The sequence below is a fragment of the Pan paniscus genome, chromosome 1 (assembly GCF_029289425.2).
Source record: "Pan paniscus chromosome 1, NHGRI_mPanPan1-v2.0_pri, whole genome shotgun sequence".
Lineage (NCBI taxonomy): Eukaryota > Metazoa > Chordata > Mammalia > Primates > Hominidae > Pan > Pan paniscus.
This window is the reverse complement of record NC_073249.2, coordinates 119,495,969-119,520,767: the sequence shown is the minus strand read 5'-3', so window position 1 is coordinate 119,520,767 and position 24,799 is coordinate 119,495,969. Positions and strand designations below refer to the sequence as shown.

The 24,799-nt window shown below is 36.5% G+C and overlaps 1 protein-coding gene across 3 annotated transcripts in view; it reads right to left on the bottom strand.

Moving 5' to 3' along the window:
* Window positions 1-24,799, bottom strand: part of VAV3 (vav guanine nucleotide exchange factor 3) — a 400,971-nt gene that overhangs the window by 58,799 nt on the left and 317,373 nt on the right. For all 3 annotated transcript variants that reach the window (XM_034932393.3, XM_003822235.6, XM_055115325.2), the window contains one exon: window positions 11,978-12,114. In XM_034932393.3, coding sequence (XP_034788284.1) covers window positions 11,978-12,114 — 137 coding nt within the window. The remainder of the gene's footprint in view (window positions 1-11,977; window positions 12,115-24,799) is intronic.

Below are 24,799 nucleotides of genomic sequence, written 5' to 3'. Positions count from 1 at the left end.
GGTCAGAAAGCATAACTTCTCAAAAATTTCCAAATAAGCCAAAGCACCTAACTAGTACAAAAGACATTTTTGAAATCAAATACAAAGCCATTGTAACATCTCAATAAGTTTTCTAGATTTTTATCTATAGGTTTAACGCTAGATATATTTGCAATAATATGATTTACAAAAACCTTAATTAAAAAACTCAAAATGAAAACCAGGTGCATTACCTATCCTGAGTTCTGATCATTCCTTACATCATGGAGGCCTCCAGGTTAGAAACGGGTTCTCTAGTTTCTGGTTCTCCCAACATGAAACACAGTCAGTTACATAGTAGGCACTTTATAAGTATATGAATGGATGAATGGTAGGATAAAAGGATGGAAGAATGGATGGGAGGATGGATGGATGGATGGATGGATGGATGGATGGATGGATGGATAGGAGCCACTATTTAATGGGCACTGTGCTAGAACTCCTTTGTGTATTTGCTTTATTTTGTATGCGGTGATTGTTACTTCCACTTTACAGATAAAACTGAGGCCCACTTCAGAGTAAGTAATCTATTTAAAGTCACACTGCTATAGATGGCAGAGTCAGTAACACTCAGCAAAATAAGCTATCATTTCCTAAACACATAACTTGCTTCTCCAGAGCTAAGTGTGTACACTCTGAAGATTAGGAAGGAACCAAAGAGAGGTGCTTAAAAACTATGTTCTCAAAAACAATTAAAACACATTCCCAGTGGAGGAGTCACATATTTTAGGATTCAAGCCATAAAGTACATGTCTTCTTTGAGTATGAAAATCAGCAAGTTAACATAAAAGGGGCCACTGTAAACATGCCTAAAAAAACACATGGCTTCAAAGGATCAACCAGTACATGATTCCACATTTAGACCCAATAAGGAGGAAAGGTCTTTGTTCAGAATTTTTTTAAAAACATGGCATTCCAGATTACGCCATTGATTAAGTACAGATTCAACCCAGTTTCCTACATGTACCTTCCATATGTCCAGTCTATGAAACAAAAGCTAATTTAATCATGACAGCCTTGAAACATTGTAAGATCTTAAGTGCTTTTTCAATTAGAGAAGAGTATATCAAGTTCAGTACAAAGATTGTTTAGCAAGTGATTTTTTAAATCATACACTAATTTGTCAAAAAGGTACCCCTTATTTGGTAACTATCAAAGCCAAAGTATTGTAACACCTAATTTTTTTTTGAGACATAAAATATACTGTTTTATTTACAGATATATAAAATTTATATTTATACAAAATGTATTATGTTATCATAATACATTTAAATATGAGTATTACAATTTTATCACTAAACCTTTATAACTAAAATTGTAAACTTATTAAAATGCAGGCATAATACATGTTTAGCAGAGTCAGCTAGCTGTTCCATGGCCCCTACACAGTACATTTATAAGATTATATAACAATAAAATTGGTAAAAGAATAAGAAATTTGGAGACATCTAAATTTTCTCTTATTTTCTTCTTCCACTCTAGTATACTTTCTCTTTTTAAATTTAATTTTATTATTATTATACTTTTAAGTTTTAGGGTACATGTGCACAATGTACAGGTTAGTTACATATGTATACATGTGCCATGTTGGTGTGCTGCACCCATTAACTCATCATTTAGCATTAGATATATCTCCTAATGCTATCCCTCCCCCCTCCCCCCACCCCACAACAGGCCCCAGGGTGTGATGTTCCCCTTCCTGTGTCCATGTGTTCTCATTGTTCAATTCCCACCTATGAGTGAGAACATGCGGTGTTTGGTTTTTTGTCCTTGCGATAGTTTACTGAGAATGATGATTTCCAATTTCATCCATGTCCCTACAAAGGACATGAACTCATCATTTTTTATGGCTGCATAGTATTCCATGGTGTATATGTGCCACATTTTCTTAATCCAGTCTATCACTGTTGGACATTTGGGTTGGTTCCAGGTCTTTGCTATTGTGAATAGTGCCGCAATAATCATACGTGTGCATGTGTCTTTGTAGCAGCATGATTTATAATCTTTTGGGTATATACCCAGTAATGGGATTGCTGGGTCAAATGGTATTTCTAGTTCTAGATCCCTGAGGAATCGCCACACTGACTTCCACAATGGTTGAACTAGTTTACAGTCCCACCAACAGTGTAAAAGTGTAACACCTTATTTTGTAGCTACGTTTAATAATACCAATTACCAATCGGTGAGCTGGGGATAGTGTCAAAATTACCATGGACTCTTACCAATTAGATAATCAAATCAATGGCTCACATTAGATTCATCTGGGGTTTTATAAAATCTACTTATGCCTGGGCTCAACCAAGGCCATCTGTGTCTTAATCTCTGGAAGTGAGGCTGTGTGTTGACATTATTGCAAAGCTCCCCAGGTGATTCAGTCAGGGTGGTAAGCACTGCTCTGGTATAGCCCCACTCAGGTAATACATGAAGAAACTAAGCTACATAGTGATTAAATGACTTGACCAAAGCCATATAGCTATTTGGCTACAGATACATGACTTGAATTTAGTTTTTCTCATACTGCCAGTGGTTCATTTCAATAAAACTAGCATTTGCTGGCTAAAAATTCTTTGATTGGCTTAGAAGTATCCATAACGCAATTCTGACCCAAGTTACATCTGTATGGGAAACACTAGATGAACTTTAAATATGTGTGCAAAAACTCAAACATATTACTGGCTGCTGGCAAGCAAAATGATTCTTCTAAAGACAGGAGACCTAATGTCAAACCAATGATAGGAACTGATAATTGAAGTGTTAGCAGTGTCTGAGTAGTGAACAGAGTTGGCACTCAATGCATACTTGCTATCTGAAATAAATGTGTTGTTTTTCTCTGTTCTAAACATTAGCCTTACTTGTTTCTAATCATTACATATACCCCAGACATACCCATATATATTGTCATCCATGGGTTCTCATTTCTCCTATGATTCTCCTAAGTGTCTCCAAAACCATTCTAATACTATACCAGAAAATCTTCAAGTTTATAGGCTGCTGAAAGGAAATGACAACTAATAATGTCTTTTTGTCTAGAAAGAATAGGAGGCAGTAGCATTTAGTAAAAAATGGCACTGGGCTAGTTGTCACAGAATCTCAATTATAGTTCTACTTTTAACATTATGTGGCTGTGAGGAATGAAGGAAATAATGAATCTCAAAACATGAAAATAATTGAAAGCACCATCTAAACCTGTGATAGGAAAAATTAGTGAATAAATGAAAAAAAGATACTATACAGAATTAAGTTTTACAAATCTAAGGTTGAAGAAAAAAAAGATGAAAAGAAACAGAGCTTGGTTAGAAAAATATGAATTCCAAAATTATCTTTCTAAAGCTAAATGCCTCTAAGCATACATTAGGCATGGTTCTAGGACTCCTGCATGACCTTCAGAGTGATCTCAAACACCACACTTTGCAAGCCACTTATACGCACCAAGATCTTCAACATTTTGTGTTTGGCTTGACTACTTCCTGTCTCTTTCTTTGTTGTGAAAAACTGATTGGCTTTCAGTGCCCTTGGAACAGCTCACAAAACCATTTTATTCTTAGGGCTGCTTATGCGGCTTCAAAATGTTTTCTGTCTGTGGCACACTGTTATTTTGGTATCCTGGTGAACCACACCTCCTGGTATTTGATTGGTATGGTCCCCTTCCTCTTGTATCTGGGCTGGCCATGTCTTGCTTTAACCAAAAAAAAAGTGGCAAAAGTAATTCTGTACCAGTTCTGGTGTTTAGGCTTAAGAAGGTCCAGCAGTTTCCACTTTTACACTCTTGGGAGCCAGCTACCATATAGGAAGTCTAAGTACCCTGAGATCACCATGCTGTGAGGAAGATAAGGAACCACTGAAAAGGTCAACGTGCAGAGAGCCTCTGCTGAGTTCCTAGACAGAGGCTAACACTAACTGCCAATCCTGTGGACACAGGCATTCGAGACCTTACAGCTGCTCCCACCACCCCAACCATCAACTGAAGCAGAAGAACCACCTTATCACCCATAGCATTATGAGAAATAATAAATTGTTGTATAATAATCACAAAACTGGGTAGAAAGAATCAATATTGTGAAAATGACCATACTGCCCATGGTAATTTATAGATTCAATGCCATCCCCATCAAGCTACCAATGACTTTCTTCACAGAATTGGAAAAAACTACTTTAAAGCTCATATGGAAACAAAAAAGAGCCTGCATTGCCAAGTCAATCCTAAGCCAAAAGAACAAACCTGGAGGCATCACGCTACCTGACTTCAAACTATACTACAAGGCTACAGTAACCAAAACAGCATGGTACTGGTACCAAAACAGTGAGATAGACCAATGGAACAGAACAGAGCCCTCAAAAATAATGCCACATATCTACAACCATCTGATCTTTGACAAACCTGACAAAAAGAAGAAATAGGGAAACGATTCCCTATTTAATAAATGGTGCTGGGAAAACTGGCTAGCCATATGTAGAAAGCTGAAACTGGATCCCTTCCTTACACCTTATACAAAAATTAATTCAAGATGGATTAAAGACTTAAATGTTAGACCTAAAACCATAAAAACCCTAGAAGAAAACCTAGGCAATCCCATTCAGGACATAGGCATGGGCAAGGACTTCATGTCTAAAACACCAAAAGCAATGGCAATGAAAGCCAAAATTGACAAATGGGATCTAATTAAACTAAAGAGCTTCTGCACAGCAAAAGAAACTACCATCAGAGTGAACAGGCAACATACAGAATGGGAGAAAATTTTTGCAACCTACTCATCTGACAAAGGGCTAATATCCAGAATCTACAATGAACTCAAACAAATTTACAAGAAAAAAACAAACAACCCCATGAAAAAGTGGGCGAAGGATATGAACAGACACTTCTCAAAAGACATTTATGCAGCTGAAAGACACATGAAAAAATGCTCATCATCACTTGCCATCAGAGAAATGCAAATCAAAACCACAACAAGATACCATCTCACACCAGTTAGAATGGCGATCATTAAAAAGTCAGGAAACAACAGGTGCTGGAGAGGATGTGGAGAAATAGGAACACTTTTACACTGTTGGTGGGACTGTAAACTAGTTCAACCATTGTGGAAGTCAGTGTGGCGATTCCTCAGGGATCTAGAACTAGAAATACCATTTGACCCAGCAATCCCATTACTGTGTATATACCCAAAGAATTATAAATCATGCTGCTATAAAGACACATGCACATGTATGTTTATTGCATCACTATTCACAATAGCAAAGACTTGGAACCAACCCAAATGTCCAACAATGATAGACTGGATTAAGAAAATGTGGCAGATATACACCAAGGAATACTATGCAGCCATAAAAAATGATGAGTTCATGTCCTTTGTAGGGACAAGGATGAAGCTGGAAACAATCATTCTCAGCAAATTATCGCAAGGACAAAAAACCAAACACTGCATGTTCTCACTCATAGGTGGGAAGTGAACAATGAGAACACATGGACACAGGAAGGGAAACATCACACACTGGGGCCTGTTGTGGGGTGGGGGGAGGGGGGAGGGATAGCATTAGGAAATACACCTAATGTTAAATGAGAAGTTAATGGGTGCAGTACACAAACATGGCACATGTATACATATGTAACAAACCTGCACGTTGTGCACACGTACCCGAAAACTTAGAGTATAATAAAATAAATTATTTAAAAAATCACAAAACTGAAACACTGCCACAAATTTGATGGTGACAGTGAAAGAAACTCACAAAACTAGTTTCTTTAATTAGTATAAAGACAGCCACCATCCCAATATCCCTAAGGTGCATGACGTTTAGGAAGGCAGCATGAGCTTCATCATAAATAACATGATTGTAAAAGAAGTGCTAGAGTGTAATAGTAAAGAGATTGGACTCTTGGCCGGAATTCCTATGTCTGAATAACAGCTCTGCTAAGTTACTAGCTGTGTGTCTTTGGGCAGACTATTCAACCTCACAGTGCCTCAGTTCACTCATCTATAAATTGAGGATAATAATAGTAATTCATTTTATAGAATTTTCATTAGTATCATGGGTATTAACAAAGATATTCTTAAAACTCTACCTTGTACATAAAAATGCATAGTGAACATTAGTTGTTGGTGCTATTGTTGTCATCATTACTATAAGGAAAGAATAAATAAGAGGCAATTCTGCCTGGTTAGAAGGAAGACACTGAAAGACTTTAACAAGAAATTATGGAATTGCATTTGAATTTTGCAGTGATGTGGATTATGGCCACAATAAACCATAAGATTCTGGAGGTGAGATCAGTTAGAAGGTAATCTCAGATATCATGCAACAGCAGATTGGAATAGAAACTCCACAGTGGAGATGGGCCATAAAATAATTCTAAATATGTCTGGGCAATCCCTAAATATTTCAAAGCTAATTAATGTATTCCTAAGCAATCTATAAGAAGAAACTGAAAGAACAATTAGAAAGTACAGATGCTCCTTGACTTATAATGGGGTTATGCCCTGATAAACCCACTGAATATTGAAAGTATCATAAGTCAAAAATGCATTTAATACATCTACTGTACTGAACATCATAGCTTAGCCTAGCCTACCTTAAACATGCTCAAAATAATTATATTAGCCCGCAGTTGGGCAAAATAATACAACACAAAGTTTATTTTATAATAAAATATTAAAAACTGATATAATTTATTGAATACTGTACTGAAAGTGAAAAACAGAATGGTTGCATGGGCCCTCCAAGTATAGTTTCTACTGCATGTGTATCATTTTTACACCATCATAAAATTGAAAAATCATTAAATCAAACCATCATAAGGCAAGGACCATCTGTATTTTGAACTGACTGAAAATGAAAATAAACAGCTTTGCAAAATTTTGGGAAGGCAGCAAAGTAGCACATAGAAAGAAATTTGCAGTACTAACTAACTATACTAGCAAAAGAAAGGAAAGTACACAAATCAGTGAGCAAACACCCTACCTTAACGAACTAGCAAAAGAAGAGCAAATTAAGCCCAAAAGAATAGAAAGAAAGTAATAAAAATCAGAGCAGAAATCGACGATAGGGGAAAAAAACAATAGAACCAATAAAGCCAAAATCTGGTTCTATTAGAAGATCAATAAAATGCATACCTATCTAGTCGGGCTGACCAGGCAAAAAGAGATACATTACTGACATCGGGAATGAGATGGATAATACAACCACAGATTTTATAGACATTAAAAGGATAATGAAGAAATATTATGAATAAAAATTCATGCCATTAAATTTGACAACTTAGACAAAATGGACAAATTCCTTGAAAACCACAATCTACCAAACTCACTCGAGGAGAAGCAGCAAGTAACCTGAATAGCCATATGTTTGTTTTATAATTTTTTTTTTTTAAACTTCTAGGCCAGGCGTGCTGACTCACGCCTGTAATCCCAGCACTTTGGGAGGCTGAGGAGGGCAGATCACTTGAGGTCAGGAGTTTGAGACCAGCCTGGGCAACATGGTGAAACTTCATTTCTACTAAAAGTACAAAAATTAGCCGGGCATGGTGACGTTCACCTGTAATCCCAGCTACTCATGTGGCTGAGGCACGGTAATTGCTTGAACCTAGGAGGCAGAGGCTGCAATGAGCCGAGATCCCGCCGCTGCATTCCAGCCTCTCCAGCCTGGGCAACAGAGCGAGACTCCGTCTCAAAATAAACAAACAAACAACAAAACAAAACCTTCCACTAAGGAAACTCTAGGCCTAGATAGCTTCCCTAGTAAATTCTACGAAACACTTCAGGAAGAAATAATGCTAATTCTATAAATCTCTTTTAGAAAGTTGAAGAGAAGGGACTAGATCCCAATTCATTCCTTGAACATTACATTATTATCCAAACAAGACAAAGGTATTACATGAAAATGAAACAATATATAAAAAAGATAATATATAATTGCCACTTGGGATTTAATCATAGAAAATAAATATTGATTTAACATATGAAAGTCAAATTTGCCGCATTAATAAAAACAAAAATTATATCATCATTTCAATGGATGCAGAAGAGCATTTGAGAAAAATCCGACATCTATTACTGATGAAAACTTGCAGCAAACTAGGAATAGAAGGCAATGTCCTCAACTTAATGAAGGGCATTTATGAGAAACTACAGATAATGTCATACTTAATGGTAAGAGACTTAATGTTTTTCCTCTAAGATCTGGAATAAGGCAAGGATATACTCTCTCATGACTTCTATTTGACATTTTACTGGACATTCTAGCCATTGCTACAAGTCAAGAAAAAGAAATAAAAGGCAATCAGATTGCAAAGGAAGAATAAAACATGGTGTCTATATTACAAAATCTGCTGGACTCTACATAAGGAAAGCTACAAGAACAACTGAATTTAATAAGAGTTAAAGAATAAGAGATCAACATACAAAAATCAATTGTATTTCTATATCTCACAATGAACAACAGAAATTAAAATTTTAAAACTCATTTATAATAGCATCAAAATGAAATATGAAATAATTACAGATAAATATGACAAAAGATGTATATGACCTTAACTCTGAAAACTGCAAAACACTTCTGAGAATTAAAGACCTAAATAAATGAGGAGTATAGTATGTTGAGTGATTAGAAGACTCAGTCTTGTTAGGATGTCAATTTTCCTATATTGATCCATATAAAGAACAAATTAACAAATTGGACTACATCAAAGGTAAAAACTTCTGTTCTATGTATAACATTATCAAGAGAATAAAAAAAAGAGCCACAGGTTAGGAGAAGCATATAGAAATAAAATATTTTATGAAGGACTTTTACCCAAAATATGTAGGGAGCTCTCAAAGCCAAATAATAAAAAAATGCATGGTTCATTAAAAAGCTGACAAAATATTTGAACAAGCACTTCACCAGCAAAGTTATATAGATGGTAAACAAGCACACAAAAAGATGTTCAACATTATTAATGAATTAATGATTAAAGAAATGCAAATCAAAACTGCAATGAGACACCACTATATACCTGCTAGAATAAATAAAATTTAAAAGACTGGCTCATGCTTGTAATCCTAGCTACTTGGCAGGCTGAAGTGGGAGGGATGCTTGAGGCCAGGAGTTTGAGAATAGCCTGGGCAACTTAGCTAGACACTATCTCTAAAAAATTAGCCAGGCATGGTGATACATGCCTGTTGTTCCAACTACTCAGGAGGCTGAGATGGGAAGATGGCTTGAGCCCAGGAGTTTGAGGCTACAGTGAGCTACGATTGTACCACACACTCCAGCCTGGGCAACAGAGGAAGACCCTGTATTAAAAAAAAAAAAAAAAAAAAGAATGACCACACCAAATGTTGGCAAGGATAAGAGGCACCTAAAACTCACAAATACAGTTGGGAGAAATGTAACATGGTATAGGCACTTCGAATAACAATTTAATAATTTCTCAAAAACTTAAATGTATATCTACATATGATCTATATATTCCCCTCTTGGCATTAGTACCTAAGAAAAATAAAAGCATTATGTCCATACAAAGAATTATATTTGAATGTTCATAGAAGCTTTATTTGCAATAGCCAAAAACTAGTGGCAACCTGAAAGTCCATCAACAGGTTAACGGGTAAACAAATTGTGCTATCTCCACACACGGAACGATAATCAGCGATAAAAAGAAAGAACTATCATTACACATAACAACGTGATGGAATCTCAAGATAATCATGTTGTGTGAAATAAGCCATACAAAAAACAATATATGCTATGTGATGCACATCAAATTCTAAAAAAATACAAACTCATCTCTAGTCTGAAAGCAGAACAGCGGTTGCTGAGGGTTGTTGGGCGAGGCGGAACAAAGCAACAGGAAGGAGCATGATGGAAGGATTACCAAGGGGCACAAAAACTTTTAGGGATGATATTGGATATGTTTATTATCCTGATTATAGTGATAGTTTCACTTATATATATGTATGTACGTATGTGTGTGTTCAAACTTATCAAATTGTACACTTAAACTATGCACAGTTTACCATCCATCTCAAAGCTGTTTTTATATAAAGTTGCACTAATGATCCAAGAAGGAGTAGTTTCTGCAAGAGGCTGGCTTATGAATAGGACATGGAGTGGTAGAAAGTGAGCATAAACTACTTCCCCAACAAGCTTAGCTTTGGTTGTGGAGAGGAAGAGGGTGAGAGAGTGTCTGGCATGACCAGACAAAAGGCTGAGTTATGTGTTTAATATGGGAGGAGATTGAGCATATTTATATACTATAGAAAATGAGCCAGTGGAGAGAATGAAGTTGAAAATTTAGGAGTCAAAAGTCAGCTGATGGAATACGGGATAAAAAGTCCAAGAAGAAAGATAAGTCTTGAATGTGAGGAACCTTATGGCTACAAATGCAAGTATGTTTTCTGGTTAGGCTGACAGACACAGAAGTGGTCTGAAGAGGTGGTAGAATTCAAGTCTGTTGTTCTCTCTTTTCTTTTTCTGGGAAGGATGAAGTTTGGAAGGAGTGGGATACTTAAGAAGAATGGTGGAGCTTTGGAAAAATCACTGGCTACCACAATTGAAATGGTGGTTAGAGACAAATGTTCAATCTTTGGGCATTCTTATATAACAAGATGACAGACAATAAAATAGATTTAAGCAAATAAAATAGCTGTCCCTTCCGCATGTGCACAATTGATTATTATCCAACAGTCTTTTCTCTGATTTCTCTCTTTTTACCTCTAACCACATTTCACTCGTGATAACCTTTCTGTTGGTCCTCACTTATTTTTCCCTCAATGCACGATAGATTTTTTAACGAATTCTTTCCTCAACATCACTGGGAAATATTTCTAACATACACATGAAATTCGAGAATTTAACGAACAGCTTTACTCAATCTTAACATAATACCATATTTACCTAAGTTCAAAAAAAGTTTCAACCAAATAAAAAGGTCCACCGGCCAAGAGAGATTTCATCATGGGCAAACATCAACATGCTCACTTACTTTTCACATTTCATAGATTTTATGAATAATGCCCAGAGCACCTCTGAGAACTCCAGGTATTACTGTGGGTAGGCAAAAAGCAAATATGGTCAGAAATGGCCATAGGCAAGCTAATTAGGTAGTTCCCCTGAAGTGAACTGTTAATATATTAAAGCCATGCAAATTAGATCATACCCAGAGGTCCTCGGTTTGGAAAAAATGCTCTGGTAAAGTAGGAATTTTTAATAAAAATGATAATTATGACCCCACAGCACTGATAGTATTTTTCTGTAGTGTTCCAATTTTTGTTGCAACTTTGGCATTAGTAAATATAAAAAAGGTTAATAAAAAATATTTTCCGCATATCATGTAAAGTTTCTGAAGCTGAAAGCATGCAGTTTCTAAAGACAAGAGTCATTTTTCTTTAAGCAGTAATAAATCATGCATTAAATCTAACAAACCGTAATTCGGATAGTGTCAGAGGCGTGTGAACCAGAGCAACTCCATCTTAAATGGGAGCTGGGCAAAATGAGGCTGAAACCTACTCGACTGCATTCCCTGACAATTAAGGCATTCTAAGTCACAGTATGAGATAGGAGGTCGGCACAAGATACAGGTCATAAAGACCTTGCTGATAAAACAGGTTGCAGTAAAGAAGCCGGCTAAATCCTACCAAAACCAAGTGACCTCTGGTCGTCCTCACTACTACATTCCCATCGGCACCATGACAGTTTACAAATGCCATGGCAACGTCAGGAAGTTACCCAATATGATCTAAAAAGGGGAGACATGAATAATCCACCCCTTGTTTAATATTTCATCAAGAAACAACCATAAAAATGGGCAACCAGCAACCCTCGGGGCTGCTCTGTCTATGGAGTAGCCATTCTTTTATTCCTTTACTTTCTTAATCAACTTGCTTTTGCTTTGCACTGTGGACTCGCCCTGAATTCCTTCTTGGGCAAGATTTAAGAACCCTCTCTTGGGGTCTGCATCAGGACCCCTTTCCTGCAACAACAGTACCTGCCAAAACAGACTGTGTGCATCTCCTTTCAGAAGTTCAACGGTATCCCCGGACTGGAGGTGTAAAGGGGGTCCTTCATGCAGAGCTGGGGGTGGTGTTCCAGAATAGTTCCTAATGACCTGCATCTTTGGTAAACCTGAAAATAAGCCAAACAAGTTTTAGAATTGAGAAAACAATGATGCACGAAGTCTACATGAACTTTACAAAAAATGCCATTATTAACATTAAAAAGTGTTAATACCACCAAGTCCAAGTAAACATTTTAAGTAACTATAATAGAATGATTTTCAACTTTCTCATTATATGAGATGGTAATAGAATAAGACACATATTTATCCCATGATCCCTGACATAGTTTTCCTCTCCCTTACCATCAATCTCTTTTTAGTTGAAAAAATATTTCTCCTTCAGCTGATGCCTGCTTCATAAAAAACACATCACGTACAGTTTAATGGAAAAGAATCAATTTTTTCATCAACTCTATCCTTTCTGCCTATTACTTTCCTCTTGGGCACTGGCTGATTTCATCACTGAGGAGGCTCATCCTTTCTGTGTATGTATCACATTGCCCAGTATATGGATCATATCTTAAGGTTATCTTTGTAATTCAAAAGCAAAAAGGTGATGGATGTGCCACTGCAATACTTAAGACATTCATATGGAGAAACTCTTCAGGCTCAAATTTAGGCTTGCAAAACAGACCCAATAAAGGGAATACGTCTAAGCCAATAGCACCAATGATATTTGAAATACAGATCCATTCCTTCTCTTTGTATTTCTTTGAATGTGCAATGAAGGCCTCAGTTCACTATTTCATTTTTGAGAGAACAGCAGCTTCAATTGAACATGGGTCTAGGTGCAGCAATACTGGTCACAATGGACAACCTCACAGTCACTTATTCATTACAGGTGAAACTGCTCCCAACTAAGAGAGGTCCACTCATAAACATGATATTTTTTGCACATTTAAGGACTGAAGCCTTTATTAAGCTTCAGGACTTTTTATTCTAATGATTAACCATGGTGAAGCTGTAACTGGCTGAAAATGCTGCACTAAACATGTAAAGAAGGATGAATGACTGTCATTCAGTTCTAGATGTCCAAGTTACCTAGAAAACTCTCAAAAGCTACATGAAATGCTTCAGCAAACAGTTTATTAAAGTCCTCAAAATTCTTTTGAACAACATGCCAGAGGGAGAAAAACAAGTGTGGCTATAAACTGAACAGACTAGAAAAGTTTTAGTCAACACTTGTTTATCAATCCAATCAGGAGGCAGAGGTTGAAAAACACTGTGCCCTTCACCCCAGTTTAGCTGCTGGGACTGCTGAGGCTTGTCAGGAGTTGCTACATCCTCCTTTGCTTCTGTTCTTGTGCCGCAGAACCCCCAGAGGGATGATTTTAATCTCACATTCATGGAGCATTTCCCTACCAGATGTTATAAGGTCTCACCCTAACACCAACAGCAGATTTCATTGACTTTCCCCTAAACAACACTCTATAAGAGAACTCCTCTCAGTTAAATGTTTAACAGACTTGCTCTCAATACACTGCAAATGCCTTTAGTATAGAGAGTTTATTTTACATATTCTATTAAGTTGCTACTGCTAATTTAAAATGAAACCTAAATATCCCATACACAAGTGATTAAGAACTCCAACAGGTGGAAGAGGATGTAATATAAAGTGGAATAATTTTTTAAATGGAGTCTGGTTTGCATGATAGTTAACTCCGTGTTTAAGGGAGAGAATTGCAGTTCACCTCCTTTTTATTGAGCATATCTAGGGCAAGGAAAGCATCTTGTTTGGTAGACTCCCTGGGTAATTTTGTTTTTCTGACAGTTTTAAATACAGGCGGAAGTCAAGAAAGAAGATCTTTTAAACCTCAAAGAGCTGTTGTGGTCTCAAATACTGGGGCCAGTTCTGAGCCATGGACTTCACTGCAGTTTTCTGTTGCCAAGAGCCACAGGGATAAAAGGGAGCAGCGTCATGTGACAAATGATGGAAAGAGCTGTTTCTTTATTGCCAACATGCCCAAGTCAATAATTCTTAAGAAGAAACAACTGAAAATTCATAGAGTGTTTAGGAAAAAATTAACTTTGATGACATTTCACCACCCAAATATATATTAGGGATTAAAATACAGAAATGCCCAGGCTCCATAAGGGGCTGTAAGGTGTTAGGGATGGAGAAATGCTGCCTCATATGTCTTTCTGTAGATGGACTGGAATGCCCACCACATGCCCATAACATGTAAAATTATATTTAACATTACAAAGGGTACATACTAGTGTATACACTAGTATGTATACACTAGTATACTCTGTATACTCTAGTATACTCTAGTATACACTAGTATACTCTGGTCAAGTAATAGGACTTAGCTATTCTAGCTTTTCTAGTCCCACTTATTCCTAAGTTTTTTATTTACTCTATCTTTTCTGGTATTGCTTTCTTCTTGGTTATGAGCTTCATTTAGGAAGTTCACCTAGTAGCACACTAGTATAGGTATGTTGCTGACCTCTTCCCCAAAGAAAAATGTGTAACCCTTGCCAAGAATTATGCTTAAGCCCAGGAAATAGCCACTAGGACATTGTTATTAACCTCTATTCAGCCATAATCAACTTACAAAGTATAGTGTTTCTTCAACTCATATGGTTTCTTGTGGAATGAATTGTGAGTTTATGATATAATGGAATGTATTTTTTTTTTGGTCATTTGTTAGGGTTATCTTTGGCAATTTATTTCTTATTGTCAGCACTTCCAATTTCAGCATGATCTGTTGTCAGGGGTACAGAGATCAAAGGATAAAAGGAATGAAACAAGGGCACAGCGATATAATGAATTCTGACAACTTGCCCTTTGCTTCTGATTTTAGCATATAGTAGGTGTTCTACAATACATGTGGGATAAATGGTTGCTTTCCAAAATGCCCTTTAATATTCTTCCACTTATGAAAAAGGCACCGTTACATTGCTAAGAATGTGAACACACTCACATTAACTGGAAGACAAAAAATTGCGATTAAGAGGAAATGGGTTAAACCTGACGTCAGCATTCAATCATCAATACAATTCTTAACACAATCTACTGCCACAGCAGGCATCACACTTCACAAATGAGATCAAGAACGGAGAATAAATTAGATTTACAGATGTTTATATTTCGAACAGTCATTTAGTATTAATTTAATATAGGTTTTCTTCTCCCCTTAGAAAATATGCCTCTGATAGGTTTTAACCTCTGTTTAAAAACGTCCAGGGCAGAACATTCACCACACATCCCCATGACAACTCAGTCGTTGCAGTTTATTAATAAGGTCTTCTTGAAACTTACTTAAAAATCTCTGTGTAACTTCTCTCCATTGACCTACTGCCTTCCATCTGGAATTATGCTGAAGATGGCAAATCTCCTTTTCATAGATTAGTCTTTCAAAATTTGTTCAGGCTTAAAATCACCAGTTCCTTAAAAAACTCCGTATTTTCCCTTGACTACCATACTTCAAAGGATGCTGAGGTGCAAAGTAGTGTAAACTACAAAACTTGAACTCTAAGTTTCCTCACTGGCAGTGATTAATTGGAAACAGACAGTCATATTCCTTAAAAAATGACAAGAAATACACATTTCATTATATTATAAACTCACAACTAATCTCAGAAAGTTGCTTCTGTCTTCTTGGGAAAATACAGACCCAACAATTGTTTAGTTTCTCTCCACTCCAGAATTTATTTACAACAGATGTGTTAGCTGAGTTACAGTGTTGCTCACCCAAATATGAATATTTATATTGCAACTACCTTCAGACATTAAATGCAAAATAATCACATGTACTTTCACCATATGTATTTGGGCAATCTTAGAAGTTCCTAAAACTTTTATATAATCAATTATAATTATCCAAGAGAATATGATTAAAATACTAAGCCAAAATTAGATCTCCTGCCAGATGTTTAATTATTTTACCTTGTTTTATCCCCTACAACAAAAGCTTTGTTGTACAGCTAACTATGCCCTTAATATATAACTTGACAATTTTGCTCATTAACTTTTGCTCACATTAGTAATTGTGCTTGGTCTTACATCAGACAAAATCCCCAAGTCAAACTTATGCAAGAGGAATTAACAAACAAATTAGCAATATTAAAAGGATAGTTACACTCTACTAATAGTCGTGTGTTTCTGGTTAAATAAAACTAAAGCTACATGTAGGTATGTAGAATGCTGGAGTTTCCCAAAACAATACAGAAGTGTTTTTAAAAGGGGGACCTGAAACAAAATTTCCTTTCAAATCTGAATTTAGTACCGCTAAGAGTGACACACGCCAAATGACACATGTGCTTTTTTTAAAATTAATTCTAAGTAGAACCCTATTAGAAAATTTTCTAGATATAAATTGTTTCACTGATAATTTTCACATAAACTTTCAAACTTCAATGAACTGAACAGCTAATTATAGGAGCATCAACCACTGTGTCTTCCAAGCAGGGCAAGAAGAGCGATTGCTACAATATAGATTAGTATCTATTCATGATGCTGTTATCACTGCCCTAATGCAATGGGCTTCCCCGAGGCAATAACTTAGAGGAGAGTACTGCCTACTAGATAAATGGGCTGTCGGTAATATGCTAGCCTTTCACCTCTGAGGCCCAATTTAAAATCTAAACACAGCCACATTAAAAAATAATTAGTTTTACAAGATATCAGAAGATGTAGATGTTTTATCCTGGGAAACTGATCACAAGCATAACATATTAATTCATTCATCAAATGTGACTTCAGCATTCCATAAGTGCTGGGCATGGCAGTTTCAGAAGAAAGCAAGGGAAAGTATCCTGCCTTCAAACAGCCTATAGTCAGTCCATGGAATAGACAGACAGGTGAACTCTGAGATAACAATACAACTGGGCATGGACCTCCATCCAGAGGGAACTTTAAAAAAAATAAATGTTCATATCTATAAAAATTTTCAGAAATTTTCCTTTCATAATTCTTGGGTAGGACCCTAAAACATGTACATTATTTTTTCTATAAATTTCCTAGGTGTGACATCCAAACTCTAGCCAAGTTTGGGAATCACATTCTTGTGGGTACATGTGCAAAACACCATGACCAACACCTACCACTGCCAAATTTGCTTTTGAGAAAATTACAGTGAAATAAGTGCTGCCTGTCATCTTCCCAACTAAAAAACCCTTTATAAATTAACATCTGGACCTTTCCTGATACAAGTTCACAATCTAAGAATCAGGTCCTAACGACCAGGTTGAGCCTGGGATGCTAGGTGCTGGGATTCCCCTGCCATCACAGCTTATAGGGCTCTTTCTAAGAAAGCATGACTTTTTCATTGATCTGCTGGTCTTCAGAGAGGAGTAAAAGGAACCACGGCATGGAATTTTGGTGGAAAAATTCCATGCTACAACAGAAGCAGGCAATTTGGTGGAAAACAAACTGGTCTAAAGAACTGACTGTTCACAAAGGGAACACTCCTCATCAATAATTTTTAAAATTTTCACCAGAGAAGCCTACATTATTTTTATAAACAATGATGACTCAAATAATGTCACAGCTCATATAAAAACAAGGATGAGGCAGAGATGCCTTCCTTCAACTTCATAACCACTGACTAGTCACTCTTTGGCACTGTCTACTGGAGTATTAGTGAATCATGAATCAAGGATGAAAGATATGATAATGTCTTTGGAAGTTTTTTCACCTTTATTAAAAAGGTGTTTATAGGCTACCAAATATAAAATAACTATAAAATTTCATGTGTTACTTGAAAATCCATGCAAATTTAACATTCTGTTCTCTTATACATGTACATTTTATTGGAAAAAATGTTTCCCTAAAATATTTAAGGCCAAAGCTTCAGGAGAAAATGCCATGTACTTGGCAGACCCCTGGCAAACAGCTATTCCCAGGGATGTAAGGAATCCAGTTTCAGAAGCATAGCCCTGAGCTATCTTATCATCTTCTTTAAAGATAGAAAAAGAACACAATTACACAATTTTACAGAGTATTGTCACCCAGTCTAACCACCTTATTTGTCACATTATAAAACTAAATACTAAAATAAATTGTCTAAAGTCAACAGCTAATCAGAAGCAAAAATGGAACAAAAATCCAATTTATAGACTCTTAGTTCAGGCTTCCCTACTTCAGGTTGGTCATTCTATGCAACCTACAGGGAATGAGACTGGTAGAAAAGAGGCCACTTGACATGGCTGATGTATGTTTCAGGATGATCTGAGTACCCGCCACATGTCTGGTGTTATCTTGGGAAGCAGGAAAGGAGGAGGTAGAACTTTTCTTCAAGTGGTGAACAACTGAGAGCTCACCAATACCAGGCAAATTCCAGGAGGAAGGTAATAACTCCCAGTAATATATTCTAAAAACAGCCTCAAAAGCCCTCAAAAAACAAACAAACAAAAAAAAGCAAGCACTGTATTGGACAATCTGTAGAACTCTTAGAGCCTGACATGTCTGTATGCAGCTCTGTGGACGTGTGAGTTAGCAGCCACAAGGAGTTCTTTCTACATAAGGTTATTATCACCTAAACCACATTATTCTGCTCATCTGACTACACCCAAGTAATTCAGGGCTGGTGATTAACTCAACTCAAAGACTGCAATAAATAGGCTTAACATGTGAGACACCAACGGCTGAAGAGGAGGCCAAGAGAGACAGTCTAAAGGAGCAGCACTCATTGAAGAATATTTGCTCTTACAGAACATGGAAGCAGGAGGCAGATATCTAAGTCAGCAAAGAACAATTTCTGACTTCTGTAAACAAAAGATGACTGAGATCACTAGTTTATAAAATGGTTGGTCCAGAAAGATTCCCTTAAAGCCTCCTGTACTCTTCCCTTCTTCTAAGGCACTGAGGTCCAGAGTGATTATTGAGATGATCCCCTTGGCTTTTTTGTTGTTGTTGTTAACCTCCTACCATAAACACCCAGCTCCCAGAGCAACTGAGCATGTTTTCTTTCTCGCATCCAAAATGAACCATTATCAGTCCACTCATAAAGGATATCTAAAGGAGAAAACAGCGTAAAAGTAAAAATGATTAAGGGCACTTTGCAAGAACCTAATTTTCCTTCTTTGTTCTATGGGTTCATTCATTTATTCAGCAAATATTTACAGATCATTCATGCATTGATACTGGCTTTGCACTGCGAATGCTACCATAAATGAGACTGACTACATCCCTCCCTCATAAAGCTCATATTTTAGTGGAGGAGACAAACACAAAAGCAAGTGAATCAATGTAATAATACCAGATAAAAGTATCATAAAGAACCACTTAGAAAGAGATTCTGGATTAGAGCGTGACAGGGGTGTGCGTGGAGTGGGGGATGCTTTATTTAAGGATAGGCCATCAGGTCAGGGTTAAGACCTGAGGAGAAGACAGTAGGCATTTGGGAGGAAAAATGTAACAGGCAAACTGAGCCATATGCGTGAATGCTCTGAAACTGGAAAGAACTTGAAAGTACTTGAGGGACAGAAAAAAGGTCAGTGACACTGCATGAAAGCAATGGATAAAATTTAAACTTGATAATAGGCAGTCTTGAGGGTCTGGCCCATTTTATTACTCCTTTCCTACACTCATTCTGTGAATTATTTGAAATTTATTGAACAGGTCAAGTTATCATTAACATACTTTACCTTCTTCCTGGCATATACTTACTGATGTCTGAATATCCAGCTCATCCCCCAACCCAAGGGAAAAAATAATCTGAACTACTATTCTCACTCCTTAAAACTCATATATAATTTCTACTAATAAACCCATTGCTATAGACTAAATGTTTATGTACCCCCAAATACATATGTTGACAGGTAATTCCCAACATGATGGTATTAGGAGGTGGAGCCTTTTTTTTTTTATTTTATTTTATTATTTATTTATTTATTATTATTATACTTTAAGTTTTAGGGTACATGTGCACAATGTGCAGGTTAGTTACATATGTATACATGTGCCATGCTGGTGTGCTGCACCCATTAACTCATCATTTAGCATTAGGTATATCTTCTAATGCTATCCCTCCCCCCTTCCCCCACCCCACAACAGTCCCCAGAGTGTGATGTTCCCCTTCCTGTGTCCATGTGTTCTCATTGTTCAATTCCCATCTATGAGTGACAACATGTGGTGTTTGGTTTTTTGTCCTTGCGATAGTTTACTGAGAATGATGATTTCCAATCACAATAGCAAAGACTTGGAACCAACCCAAATGTCCAACAATGATAGACTGGATTAAGAAAATGTGGCACATATACACCATGGAATACTATGCAGCCATAAAAAATGATGAGTTCATGTCCTTTGTAGGGACATGAATGAAAGAGGTGGAGCCTTTGAGAGGCAATTAGGCCACAAGGGTGGAGCCCCATGTGCAGAATTCCTGCCCTTGTAAAAGAGGCCCTAGAGAGCTCCCTCACCCCATCTACCACGTGAGAACACTGAGAAGACAGCCATCTGTAATGGCCCTTGCCAGACACTGAATCTACTGGCACCTTGATTGTAGATTTCTTAGACTCCAGAACTGTCAGCTGTCATTTATAAACCACAGAGTCTACGGTATTTTGTTGGAGCAGCCTAAACAGACTAAAACACCTACCAACATTCCCTTAAGTGCATTTTAAGTGCCTTAAACATACACTCCTTTAGATACTCAATCTTCTTGCTTCAGTACCACTCAATACACCAACAGTATTTATTTAGTATAAAGTGTAGGTACCAGACTATAGCACCTTTTTTGTGTGTCTTCGTACAGAGTTTATATCTACTAGACTGTGACCAAACACCATGGTGCCATAGGTTGTGCTCTTTATCTCAATTATTTATTTATTTTTTTTCAAAAAGGAAGGAAGAAACAAAGTAAGGAAGGGAGGGGGGGAGGGAGGGACCCTTTCTCTCCCAAAGGCCACCCTTCCAAATATGCATGTGCACACACATGCACATATACTTGATTATATCTCCAAAATTTCTCTCTAATCAAACCATTTCTTGCCACCTTCATTTCTACCTCCCAGTTCAAGCACTGTCTTTCTAATTGGCTTTTCCTCATTCAATCTTATAATGTTTGACCACCCTACACACAGCAGCCTGATTAAAAAAATAATAAATTATATAATAAGTTTCCTATTAAAAACTTGCTCACTGCACTTAAAATTAAATTTGAACTCCTGGTCATTGCATACAAGACCCTATATATTTTCTGGCGCCTGATAACTCTCCAGTTTCATCTTGTTCCAGCCTCACACTTGCTCACTCTTTTTAGTCATGCTGACTTTCTTAGGGTTCCTTAAATACCTGGAGCAAGTAGGTCTGTCACAGACGAGTGAACCAGAGCAATGCCATCTTGAATAGGAGCTGGGTAAAATAAGGCTGACACCTAGTGGGCTGCATTCCCAGACGGTTAAGGCATTCTAAGTCACAGGATACGCTAGGAGGTCAGCACAAGATACAGGTCATAAAGACCTTGCTGATAAAACAGATTGCAGTAAAGAAGCCAGCTAAATCTCACCAAAACCAAGATGGCCACGGGAGTGACCTCTCCTAGTCCTCACTGCTACACTCCCACCAGTGCCATGACAGTTTACAAATGCCATGGCAATGTCAGGAAGATACCCTACATGGTTTAAAAAGGGGAGGCATGAATAATCCACCCCTTGTTTAGCAAATCATCAAGAAATAACCACAAAAATGGCCAATCAACAGTCCCTGGGGCTGCGCTGTCTATGGGGTAGCCATTATTTTATTCCTTTACTTTCTTAATAAAGTTGCTTTCACTTTACTCTATGAACTCACCTGAATTAGTTCTTGCGCAAGATCCAAGAACTCTCTCTTGGGGTCTGGATTGGGACCCCTTGCCTGTAACACGTCCAGCCAAGGCAGTCTACATTATGAACTTGCAATTCACATAGTTATCTGTTTACTTGTTAGTATCTATCTCCTATTGTTTTCATATATATATATTTATATTGCCTAAATTTGTATGATAAACATTTATTTTCATAACCAAATTTAGCTTTTAATGATACAAATATTCAGTTATTATTGGTATTATAGAAACAAACTGCCACTTGATCATTAGTTTTTACTTGCTTTTAAACTACTTTTATTTATTTGTGCTTCTACCCAACTATCAATATGCTATGTGTAACTGACATTTTCCAAAAAAATAAAATTGTTTTTGACATGTAAAACTGCTAATATATTCCTTAAAGGTTCTTACTAAGGCCCTCTTAATAATTTATACTCATCCTGAATACACTATAAATGAGATGACTTGCACCATTTATGTTAAAGAAAAACACCCAACTTTTTTATTTCCTATACACTCAATTATTTGCTTGCTTTTCTTTATTTTTCTCTGTTCTCTTGACCTCCCTCCTTCCTGTGATCTTCTTGCTTGAGTAGTAGAGAGCATATTCAGATGCATTCCCAAAAGATTCAGATTCATGCAGACAGGGTTTATTGATTTATAAGCTAAAATGAAGAGCATGTGCAATTGGTATTTCTGACTGGCAAAGTTTCAGAGAATGCAAATGACTCTGCACCATCATTTCGATGCGCTGATTTTTTTTTTTAAAGAGGCTATGGAGCCCTTAGGTCAGAGAACAACTATCAACATATCTACAGAAAAATGCACATAAATTGAACAATCTCTCTACCCTTCTTACAAACATTCTTCCATAACAAACTTCTGAAATAGAACAAGGGAAACGCAGAAGAGTAGTCTTTTATTTATAAAATGGTGCTAGAATTAAAATATTTACTTGGAAGAATTTCTAACCTGCTCAGTCATTGAAAACTTCTATGAGTACTTTCAAACTCTGAGGATCCGCAATCACCACAATATCTAACAGGTAACTCTAAGGTTTAGTCCCTCCCTTATTTTTATTTGAAGTTTCCCTCCTTAACCTTTTTCTGAAGTGAAAAAAGGAATTCAAGTCAGATAGAACCATTTAGTTACAATCCTATGGATTCAGACATGAGCAGAGTGAATATATACATTTATCAGTTTAAAATCAAGCAAATGTATAACTATTATTCAAAGCCATCAATGTTTCATAGGAGGAGGCTAACTATGTGTCTTCATTTTTTGAAAATAGATAAAATTTTTCGTTTAAATTCCCTCTCCCTCGGGCCAAGTGTCAACCACCAACATATTTACCTATGAATATACATTAACTGAAAAAATTGCTCCCTTCCCAGGAACATTCCTTCTTAACAGTGTCTATAATAAACACAGGAGAAAACATCTGAAACCATGCTGAGTTGTGTATTCTTTTGAAGTAGTACTGTTCTGACCACGAAAACACTACATGCTAGCACAGTGCCTGTGTCAAAGAAGGTTCTTATTTAGCCAAATATTTTCATTTACATATGAAGCAACTTAAGTCCAGTTGCATATTCTAGCTAAAAGCAAAAGTGGTGTTCTTTCCAAAAAGCACTTTGTTACCCACTAACGGTGGAATCCTTGATTGACCAAGAAAAATAAGTTTAGATTAGATTACAGAAAGGTCACAAGTACTTATTTCAGATTTCAATACTTAATGAATGCATCACTACTCTTTTCCAAGAAAGCTGGAAAAGAAATCAGACTCAAAATTTTCTAGTGAGAATGATAGCTTTTATAGGCAACAGTAAATCCTTTAGATTATTATAGGAATTTCAGAGATTTAGTCTCAAAATCTCTACAACCCTGGGATTATAATATTGGAAATACATATTCTGTCTCCTTCCTATAAATTAATTGGGAATACTAAAAATTTAAGGTATTATCCTATAAGCTTTTGTCATCTACAATTTTTCAATGTAAAATATTTGAAATGTAGGTGATTATTAACTTTAGGAATAGTACTGGTATTGCTTTGTCCTTTGATACTTCAATATTTTTCCCCCAACCATCAATCTGAAAACTACTAACTCTCTCCCTGACCTTCCTTCCTTTTTCCGTTACTTTATCATTAGTCTAATTATCTCCCCAAATTTTTAGTTTCCCATCTTTTTTCTACATAAAGAGTTTCTTTAATCAACTTTAAATACCAAAATTATATTATGGTTTTCACTTATTCAAATGTAGCATAACAAGCTACTCAAACAAGTCAGCCTTTCCCTTATCCCCACAAAGCTTAGAGTCTAACAGGGAAAAGGAAAATGTAAGATATACACTGGCTTCTAATCATATGAAAATAATAATGAAATAGCTACATTCTAAAAGTATAATAAAAATATACAACAATAAAAATGTAAACTGTAGGCTATAAAGAAAAATAAGAATGTTAAAATAATAATAAATTGTGCCAAGAAGTTATAAATCATCTGGTAGGCAGTCCACTGGTAAAATTAGAGTTATACATAGAAATGACACACTGAAATAAAACTTTCAGTTCTGCCTCATTTCTCAACTAAAACACCAGTGACACTTAGCACAAAGTTCACATGCACAACTGTTCAATCACAGTTTATAAAAGCACCTGAACATAACATAAAGCCAAAGCAATCCTGGACAAATGGAACAAAGCTGGAGATACCACACTACCTGACTTCAAAATATAATACAAATCTATAGTAGCCAAATCAGCATGGCACTGGCATAAAAACAGACACATAGACCAATGGAACAGATAGAAACTCAGATATAAATCCATGCATTTACAGCCAATTCATTTTTGATAAAGGCGCCAAGAACATACAATGAGGAAAGGGCAATCTCTTCAGTAAATGGTGCTGGGAAAACTGGATACCCATATCCAGAACTAAAAATCTAGACCCCTATATCTCAGCACATACAAAAATCAAAGCAAACTATA